Here is an 11305-nt window from a genome sequence, read left to right on the forward strand (position 1 = left end):
GGCTTTAAAAATACTCCATCTGAAAGGGTAATTATGGCTCTAGTTATTAAAGCTGATGATATTGATGATTATTTCACCTGCATCAACTATAAATCCATCTTATCGCCTTGCTGCTATTATTATAAGCAATATAAATTTTACAGTCAGGATTAAATGATATCATCTTAAGATTTTTAAAGAGTGTTTATTTCTCTGCAGCTGTAGGTATACAGTTGATTGTCTGGCAGCCAGCACTGCTATGAAACAGACACCAATGTTTTCTCTGTTGTCAGTGGCATTTTCATATAACAAATCACATCTGTGTTCCTGGCATATTTTAAACACTGAAATGTCAGTAACGATGGTTTCAGTCGAGATTTTGCGTCCCTTGGAAAAAAAAACAAAAAAACATAGAGCCACCTACCAAACAAGTCATCCTTTGCCATGGCGTAGAGGACGCGTGAGGCCCCGATGAGGTTGCTCATGGCAGCAGACAGCGTGGAGGAATAAACTCCGATGAGGACGAAGGGGTGCCAAACATTGATGTCTCTCAGGAAACTGTAATCCCTCTGAAGGAGAAGGCTGCAACGGTTTGGAGAATAAAATTGACAGATAGGAGGAACCAGAGTGAATATTAAACTATATCGGACAAGTACTTTAACAAAGCACTGGAATTTTTGGGAGAGGTTTATGGCACTGAACACTGTTAAGTTGATAACTTGAGGATTTCTTGAACATTTTCAAGCACAGTTTTTTGGGGGAAAAAAAGATTGTGCTCAGTTTTGACTCCTTTCTTAGTGCTTTCTATGTTTTAGAGTTGCTGATTAATTAGAATGATTTTCCCCTCCCATTTAACAAACTAGGAAAGAAGTCGACAGGAACATCATGGAATTTCAAAACCGTTGTCAAAAATTTTCCGAACCTTTCAGATTAACAAAGTATATCTTAGTACAACTTGGTCCTAGAAAAACTGTGTGTGTGAAATATCCACTTGCTGTTGCTTTTCTGTAGTTGTGAACTCTTTAATGAACACGTTCCAGACAGCTTTTGGTACATCTCTGACACTACATAAACATACCACAGCTGCATAATTATGCATCAGATACTCCTCATTATGTTTGTCTCCTAAACAAATGACAGAACATCTGCACCACAATAAAGTCTGACAACACAACAGAGCTGCTATTTTTGGATAAATACACTTGGTAATTGACACGTCTCTGCAAAACACTGAAATGAAAGACATTGTAGGCACAACTTCATTTAGAACACACTTCAGTTATAGGTCCTATAAAGGTTAACTAAAAGGGTTAAAAGGAAATACCAAAGGCAGCAGTACACATCAGACAAACAATTCAACACACCAACCAGTAAAATGCTTCCCTCTGGTGGTGAAAGCTTTTGTGGAGTTCTACAAAGAGTAATTACAAAATGTAGCTTTAAATACTTGTCCCATTGTTTTTATAGCTCAATTGCAAATATTTGAAAAAAACAAACCCAGCTGCCTCACTAAACAGCTGTGACAAAATTAGAATTTTTATATCAAAATTGAAACTTTAACATAATCTTAACACCTTTACAACGATTTTTGTCAGTTACAAGTTCTGAAATAGTAACACAAATGTCAGCAAAATCCCAACACAATTCCATTTTGGCATACGATGATAACCAAGTAACAGAACCCACCCCAACAGAGATTATTAGCCAATACTATCTGTTTGCTAATTTATGTCTTATGGTATTTATAACGGGCAATCAGGTGAACTGACCCGTGGTCATTTTTTTTTCATGTTTTCTGATACTCATCGATGCTGAAGAAAAATCCAAGTATGAATCAGAACTTTCACTCCAATTCACTATTTATCTAAAATGATTTCGATGCCTGTAACAGACCTGCACTGACTTTTGGTGTGAAGACAAAATGGCAACCTGCTACAACCTAGTACGAAAAAAGAATGATCTTCCATCAACCCAGAGACTTTCATTTTAATCGTATTCTGTTTATATCAGGAGCTCTAAATCAAGTAATTCAAAGGGTTATTTATCATTTCAAACTTGTTTGTCCAAAATGCGCTGATGTTCAATGAAAAAGAAAAAGATTGAAGAGGAGGTGATGATTACAATGCCAGGGTGCCTAATGATGAGATCCTGAAATAGCGGGCCCACTACACCGTGTGTTTGTGTGTGCGTGCAAGATAGACATGGAGAAAGAGAGATCAGAGAGTACAAAAAAAATCAGCAGGGAGCGCATGATTACGGCCAGCCCCCCACCTATTTTCAATACAACACAGCGAGAGAGATGAGAATTAGAGTGCAAAGTATTTCTCTCTTTTTCCTGATCCATCTCAGTCTCTCTTTGTAACTTAATACACACACACACACACACACACACAGTCCATCTATTACCCTCTATCTCTTTCATCATGGTGTTTTTAAACCCATTCAAGAGGTTTTTCTTGCTTCTCTTGCTCAGCCATCTTCATTTTATATCTACATGTACCACTGTCCGCTATCTGTTTTTCTCCATCTTTCTCTCCTAATTAAGTGTCCCATCACGTTTTCTTTCAGGTCCGCTGATTTTAATACTTATTATCATGGGCCTATTAAGTATTGTTCACTCCATCCACAGACCTGAGAACACTATTATTTCACATGGAGCCTGAGACGCAGTCAGTGCACGCACACGCGCAGGTTTTTTTGCATTACCACAAATCAACTAAACAAAAGGTTCTGCAGCGAAGTTAACATCACCCTCGAAATTAGGAAATGCCAACTACTTTGTTTATGGCGCGCGTGTGTGTGTGTGTGGTTGTGTTTGTGTGTGGTTGTATGTGGCGTGGGGTGAGCACAGCAGTGAAAAGTTGATGAACCATTGCTTTAATCAGACTCCATGACATTTTCATAACACAGGAAAAACGGGAAAAAAGTTCATTGGGCTGATACTCAAATGTGCACGTGTAATTTTCACAGAGAAAGATGCATGCATGATGAGGAAATAATGTGTGGGCACGTGTGTGTGTGTGTGTGTGTGTGTGCGTGTGCATGTTCATGTGTAACACAGGTGACTGATGATTTGGGTCAGAACTTATAGACTGATTATTAATTTCTCTGACGTGTGGCAGCAACAAAATAAATCTCAAAAAAGTTGACATTTCCAAACTGACTCCCAAAAACAAAGCCACAGTGAAATGACAGTGATGACAAATGGGGTGTTTGTGTGTGTGTGTGTGTGTGTGTGTGTGTGTGTGTGTGTGTGTGTGTGTGTGTGTGTGTGTGTGTGTGTGTGAGAGAGAGAGAGTTGGTTCATAATAGAATGGCAGCAAATGCATTTTGCATTCATACTTTTATGCATGGGGAAGACAGCAATTTGGTGCAGTTGTTAAGCACTACGACCTTGGCAGCAGGATAGTCCTGGGACAGACTGTCTCAGCAGGACAAAAGTGGAAAACTAGACACCAGCTACGTTTTGAAGGGTGGAGTTGGGCTTGTTGACATATTCTACCTTTTGACTACCTACATCACTATCATTAACAGATGACTGGACAGGAAAGATGGAGTATGATAACTTGTTCTTAATAAAGTTCATGCTTAGGGTCCCTGACCAACCACCCCAGTGCAAGCTACAGGATAAACCAACAGAGCCACATCACCTGCAAAAACTAGAGATGAGATCCAGGGATCACAAAACCTGACGCCCTACATCCGTTTGCTGCATCTAGAACTGCTTAAATAGAATTTATGGTTGACCACTAGTGTTTGCACACAAAGTTCTCTAGCTGCTGAGAGAAACTGACTGGGAGAATTCATCTAGCATGCATGCATTCCTCCAAAAAGATACCATGATGCAAAAGAGACACAAAGATAGCATCTAATTATGAAAAAGCAGCCCTGAGAAGCACAGACAGCGGGTACACACTGGATAGTTTTCCATTGTGTTTGTTTTATATTATTTAGTTTCATCTATATAGCGCCAAATCACAACAACAGTTACCTCAAGGCACTTTATGATGTAAGATAAAGATGCTACAATAACACACAAAAAAAAAGCAACCATCAGCTTACCCTCTATGAGCAAGCGTGTTGGCGTCAGTAAGAGGAAATAATGGGAAGAAACCTCCGGCAATCAATTCTGACTTCTTACTTCCACACCTCAACGGTCAATCTAAGGACCAGTAGCACAACACTGCTGTGTGAATCACAGCAGAATCGAATTTATAAGAAGTTTGCCACCTGAAAAGCTGAATCATTACATCATCAGCCAGCCTGACTCCACCTGTGATGGTGGATTTGTTTTCAAGTGCAATCAAGTACAGCAGGAGTAAAAAAAACACTATGAACATAACTATAAGTTACAGAAAGAGAAAAATAGTGAAGAATTTGGTTCAAATTGGACAAAAAAATCCCATCAATGTGAAAACAATGAAAGAAATAGCTATAGTCAAGGATCACCATAGACAAGTATAAAAATCATATTTAATTAAATTCAGTTAAAATTTAGTTTTAATAAACTGCCTACATATGATCAGTGGGGGCCTAGAATGGGTGGGGGTGCTGGTTAGCATAGACAATGGATGGATAAATAAGTCTCTACTGCTTTTGAGGCTGTGTATTCGCTACCTATGGAGTACTATATATGTATATCTTTGTGTGACTGTTGTGTGTGTAGCCTGTATAGTAATTATTGATCAGATCACCCTGCTGAAATGAGCTCTGCCACTGAAATAAAGAGGAGAACAAAAGCACAAGGGAGCGAGTGACAGATTAAAGGAACTCATTTAGAAAAGAGGAGGAAACAAAGCTCGATGACTAAAAGGAGCCCACAGAGATTGCTGGTCGATTGTTCTCACTCCTCCCAGTCCGCTCCATCCTTCAGCTTATTTGTTTACCATTTTTTATTCATGCCCTCATTTGTGTATTCATGCACATTCATCTTTTAATCCATCATTTCACGTGTTGTGCTCCTGATAATTCACCATTAAATTCACCTTTAATCTAACATTATGGATTAATTATCTGAGATTTTTCAAATGGGATGATAAATTATGAGTTGACATGAGGAGCGGGTACATGTGTGTGTGTTACGGTGCATTATGACATGAGTGCGGCATCACTATCACAAATGCTGTGTATGCTGCTGTCAGAGGCCGAGGTCACCGCTCATCAGGAGTAATGTAACCACTGAGGATCATCTAGTTTAATGATCCCCGAGAATGTTCAATACATACTCGGATGAAATCAGAGTTGGTTACTGAGATGGCTTTAGCTTATGGCTAACATCACTTTTATGCTCATTGCACCATTATGTGGCCATTTGCTTGTCTAAAATATAGACGGTCCTGTAAGTCAATCATTCCACTCACTATAAGATTCAAAGGTGCATTAGAAAAAATATACACAGTACTGTGGAAATAAATCTTGATTCACCACTAACTTATTTAAGTTCTGCTAGGGAAATGGGAAGTATGTATAGTTGGCACAGTACAGTGGTGTAAAAAAGTGGTGGCCCCCTTCCTGATTTCCTCTTTTTTTGTGTTTGTCACACTTAAATGTTTCACATCATCAAACACATTAAAATATTAGACAAAGATAACACTAAACCTATATGGCCCAGTGTGAAAAAGTGATTCAAGAATGCTCTTTGTGGACTAGCTCAGTGTCCAGACTTCCTCACCACCAAACTGAAACACCTTCAGGTCCCCTCTGACACCTGCTCCTGGATCAAAAACATAGCCAACCAGCCTCAATCACTCCAACTCAGCCCCCACCTCTCCCCTCACCACTGTCACTCAGCACAGGATCCACAAAGTGGCTGCGTTCAAGTATGCCAATGACACCACCATGGTTGAGCTCGTCTCTGATGGAACTGAGACAGGTAGAGAACTTGTCCCGCTGGTGCTCAGAAAATAACCTGAACGTGCTCATAGCAAATGAACTCATAATGGACTTCAGGCGGCACACACAGATCCACTCCTCTCTCACTAGAAATGGAGAATGAGTGAAATCTGTGTCCCCACATCTCTGCTGACCTCACCTGGAACCACAACACAAATGCCCTGGGAAAAAGGCCCAAAAAGCAGCTGCACTTCCTCCATGTCCAGAGCACGAATAACCTGGTCCTGGTGCTAACTGGTGTCAACACGTCTGTTTGGTGATGGCCTGTAAAGACTACCATATCTTAGCAGACATGGAAGCCTACCATGACCTGAATGACTAAAACCAACATAGTCATATTCTCTGTAAACAAGATCTCACACTGCTTCAATGATGTTGAGGTCTCGGCTCTGGGGAGGCCAGTCCATGGCTGATAGTGTTCAATTGTGTGTTTTTCTATCCAGCTGTGCTTTTATTGTATTGGAACTAGAGCTGGGCGATATGAGATTTTTTCATATCACGATATGTTTTTTTCATTTCAGGCGATAACGATATCCATCACGATATAAGCCAAATAACTATATTTGTAAGATTTAAATGTGCCGTTGCTCACAAGTAAAATGTGAAATAATCAGCAGCTTGTTTTGATTTAAATATTTATTTCCCATAATAAGTTCAACAGGGTAGATGTACTTAAGGAACATGAGACTTTTTCAGATAAATAAAGGCAAATATTGCAAACTACACAAAAGGCAGCCACTAAAGCGTTTAAGTTTCAAAATAGAACAAACGAAACAGACTAAATTGTCAATTCCACTTAGAAACAAAATATTAATTCTACAAATAAATCTTAATTTGTTTTACAGAAGAACAGACAAAACTGACTAACTTTTGTCAATATCAAATAAACTGAGAACTAAAAGGAAATTCTCAATCTCTCCTTGTTGTATAGCTTAGCTTTTCAAACAGTTTTAACAGTTACTTTAGTCTGACAAAAGCCGAATGACGAATTAGCGCTTCCAGTCAGAGACTGCGGCTACGTCCACACGTACACGGGTATTTTTGAAAACGGAGATTTTCCGTTTTCGTTTTAAAAAATAATCCCGTCCACACATAAAGGCAGAAATGAAGGAAAACGCTGCTATGAACATGCCAAAGCAGCAGGTGGCGCTAGATTCCTAACCGTGCCGAAATGTTGGCCAATCAGAAGTCTAGAAGCCTCGGTGGGAAAAAGTAAACAAAGCTGGGGCGTAGAAGCAGAACCGAGTCGTATGTGTAGACGGACAGTAACTGTGTGTATATGTAAGCATTTAAACACTGCAGAGAGTAGAATTAACAGTAACAGTATTGTAGAAATTCATTTCACCGAAACAATAACGTGGCGCACAGTGTGACGCATGCACCAGTTTATTGTATTTCCAGACTTGCTTTCGGCACATTTACAGTGCACGCTACTCTGTTTTTTGTCAGACTTGAAATAGCCGAAATACCTTCACACTACGGAACTTCTATGGCTCTTCCGTTCGACAATCTCTCCGGCATTGGAACCATCATCTGTTTTCTCTTCGGTCACGCTCGGTTGATTTTTCTAGTCGGCACACTCATTTCCTCCATTACCCGCTGGCTGCTTCCCAAACAAACACACGTGCGGCTTGGCACTTGTGCTGTACGTAACAAGTCACGCGACGTGATGCTGCGGCTGTGATTGGTTCGGCTCTGCGCTACTTAATTTGGATCTGCTGACCTTTTTTTTTTTTTTTTTTTTTTTAAGAGAACGCGCGGCGAGGTCTATCGCGATAGCTTAATTTCTCTATCGAGTAAAAGTTATATCGCGATACATATCGTTATCGTTCTATCGCCCAGCTCTAATTGGAACTGTGTTTGTGATCATTGCCAAGCAGAAAAAATGAAGCCGTTGACAATCAGATGTTTTCTGGATCACATTGCAGGGTGCATTAGAGTCTGAGGGTACTCTTTTTTTTTCCACATTCACAGTTGCATCAATTTTGGCTGAAAATGCGGGATTCAAAACATGGCAGAGCCTCCACCATGTTTTTTAGATGGCTGTAGAAACTAACTATTATGTGCAGCAAAAGTTTCAAATTTGGATTCATCAGTGATGGAGTCCCGTTCTTGTATAACTTGGCATACATCAACCTGTTCTTGTTTCTCTTCTGCAAGAATGACTTCTTTACTGCAGCTCTTCCACTGAGACCATTTCTGATGAGCCTTAAGTGTCCTCCACCTGTTCAGTTTCCCCAAATGTTTCAAGGACACACTGCACACTGTGCTGAGATATGACATATTTTGGGCTAATAGCTCTTCAGGATACCCTTTAAAATTGTTATTTTTGGCAGTTTTCAAGTAAAGAAACGGAAGGAAATTACATGGGTGTTTTCTTTCCAAAAAAGGGGCTGGTAACAACATGCCTAACACGCCTATTTTAAATTGGTTCTTTGCCAAGTTGTGTTTTATGTGTAGCTGCAACACTGGTGCAGTTTACTCCTTTGCTTTGGATATCTGGAAGCAAAGTATAAAGAAACAAGGGGTGGTTCAAGACTTTTGCACATCACTGTAGAATCTCACTGTAACATTGATGGAGAGAGATTCACTTCTCTGTTTGCAACAGAGATGGTGGTATGTAATGCTAAGACTTTTAATTAAAGACAATAGGTGATGATTATTTATTCCTTTAGATTTCAGAAACACATTTAATTTAATTTGTTTTCAGGCAAAAACAAATTCCAAGACCTGCACTATCAAGAACACCTTTAAAGTGGATATGAAACTCTTCAAGTATAACGGCTATGTCTAACCTTATTCCCCAGACAATCGCTTCACTTTTGTACTGTTTTTAACATCTTAGCTACTTACTTTTGTTTTCCAACCTTCAAATTCTGCCACATGACACTGCCATGTCTTCATACACTCCTGCCATTTCAGGAATTTGGGACCCAATGACTTGCTTTCATTTCTGATGGTAATGTCCCCAGAAGTGAACAATTTGGTGTGTTTCACTCAGCTAAGACACTTCAGCAGAAGCGACTTGTAAGTACAGAAGTACAGAAAAAGAGCAGATTGTGAGGCAGCGGCTCATTCCTTCTTCATCCTCAAATCAGTTAACCTAGGGGACCTGACTGCTCTGGGTCAGAAGCCACCCTGGCTCGGTTCTGTCAGATGAGCATTCTGTTAAAAGACGTTTTTCCCTCTCCAGTCTTGCCAAGTGTTGCCCAAGGAGAAAATTGTTAGGTTTCTCCACATGACCTAGTAAGGTGTCAGGCTTTTATGTTACTTGGACTTGTGCAGCTTGAGCTCATTACTGATGATTCACCTTTTTCCATGAACTTCAAGTCCCTACTTCAGTGGATCTTTAAGCACATGTGTTGCACAACATCTTTCACTTCAGTCAGGAACAAAATTAAGTTAATTGTTGCATTCAACAAAGCAAAACCTACATGAGAGACTGATTAGCAGGAGCAATGGAGAAATCCTGATTTTTAATTTCTAGCATCCTTCATTCAACAGCAGTAACATCTAAATAATTACTTCTTTCAAAATCCACATGTACTGCCATTTTTAACCCCGACTTTCTATTAAAATATTACCGTTTGAAGATGGGATTTACTGTTGGTCTTCAACCTCCCTTCATCTTGACCTTAAATGTACTTTTACAGCACAGCCAAGAGACACGAGGAGTGAGAAAGAGATGCACAGAGACAAAGCAACAGCCGAGAAGGAGAGGAACACAAAGTATAAAGGGAGGAAGAGAGGGGCCGTAAGAGTCAGCAAGAGATGGGGAGGATGGTTAAGTGCCCGCAGGGGAGTAGACTGTGGTTAAGGATTATTAAATGGGATCAATATCTAACAAGGCCTCTGCGTGCACAAACACACACACACACACAACCTCCATCGCTTTTTTCCTTATCAATTCCTCAGTCGCCTGCCTTCCCTTTCTTCCCAACCCTTCACACGTTCTCGGCACATCTTAGCCTTTTCAGGAACCGTCATCTTCTTTTATAAAATGTTTATCAAATCCTTTCCCCTCCAACATTGTCATCTTGTTTTTGCAGCAGCTCTTCATTTTCCATTTCCAATTTTCAGGGTTTTTTTATTCGGTCATTCTTTGCACCAACTTCCAATTTCCAGCGTCTTGTTTTTATTACTCGATCATTTGCAACTGATGCTTTTAACAAAGCATGACTGATGCGGGGTTCATGGTGAGGGGAAAGCCTTTTTATTAGGATTGCAAAAGACTCCAGTGAATAATTAACATTTTGAAGTGATGTGCATTAAATAAACTCACTGAACAGTTTGTGATGTGGTTATACCCAGACAGGGAAATATACCGTTACAAAAGGAGATGCTACAGAGTGGGCCTGTTTCAGTTAGTTGCAAAACTTTGCTGTTCCCCAACAATGAAGGCAAATGAGCAATTAGTGGCCTTGAATTTAAAATTTAGGGCATTGCCATCTACATCTTTTTGGGGGGCCAGAAGTAACCATTTATGGACAAGAGGACTGAGTGATCAGCTTGGTAGCCAGTAAGCTTGAGTAAAGGGTGCATCCAGTGACTATATGAGTGAAATGCCTAGACACAGAGAGCTGACAGTGTTACTATTTTAGGAATACATCAAAATAACAGAAGCAAACAACTTTTTGCATGGTACTATATACATTTAGAAAAATTAATCACACAAACAGCCAATTCATTCATCAGACATTTGCATTAAAATGCCACACACCACAAACATGGTATTGAGGTCCAGTTTTTTCAAATTAACTAAGGTGACACCTAACAGACAGCCATTTCATTTAGCTACCTGTGTTGGCAGCAACTTTTCACTCAAGGTAACAGTTAACCTTGTTAACCTTATGACTCCTAGGGAACCCTAGCTGGCCTACCCTGGCCCTAACCAAAACTGGAATTCATACCAGACTTGTTTCTACTATAAAGTTGTGCAGTTCAAATGGGAATCTATGTTAATGACACTCACTTTGGGAGTTAACCTCAAAGGGCCACTTGAGGAACTGCAGCTTTTGCTGTTGTTGGTAACAATTTTTAAGTCGGGCTGCTTGTAATAGCTTCAAAAAGTCAATACAATGGCCTATAGAAATTTAGTTAAAAATAAAGAAATCAGTTCTGTTTCTTTTTCTTATGAAATCTAATATGAGCAGAAATTTACAGATACAATTTCAAACAAACCCTGGAAGCTCCAGAACAGCTCTATTGTTTCTATTATCACAAATGAGCTTAAACAGTTTATCGGAGTGAAAATGTTCTTTTACTTACAAGGTACAAGTTACAGAGGTGAAATATGGACTTTGAGTAGATGAGATAAAATCCTATATTAGCATAGGATTCCAGACACTAAACCAAGGAACAATGTACATTTCAAATTCCTTTAATTTTAAATATGTTTATATTGTCTATCCTGTAAAATAGTCAGATGTCTATT

General features: G+C 39.6%; 1 protein-coding gene across 1 annotated transcript in view; it reads right to left on the reverse strand.

Annotated features, from left to right (window-relative positions):
• Positions 1 to 11305, reverse strand: part of LOC102205448 (solute carrier family 12 member 9) — an 85994-nt gene that overhangs the window by 42256 nt on the left and 32433 nt on the right. Inside the window, exon 7 of the mRNA XM_005738327.1 lies at positions 404 to 561. Coding sequence (XP_005738384.1) covers positions 404 to 561 — 158 coding nt within the window. The remainder of the gene's footprint in view (positions 1 to 403; positions 562 to 11305) is intronic.

This window comes from Pundamilia nyererei, unplaced genomic scaffold (genome assembly GCF_000239375.1).
Source record: "Pundamilia nyererei isolate P.nyererei 1_Seehausen unplaced genomic scaffold, PunNye1.0 scaffold00083, whole genome shotgun sequence".
Taxonomy (NCBI): domain Eukaryota; kingdom Metazoa; phylum Chordata; class Actinopteri; order Cichliformes; family Cichlidae; genus Pundamilia; species Pundamilia nyererei.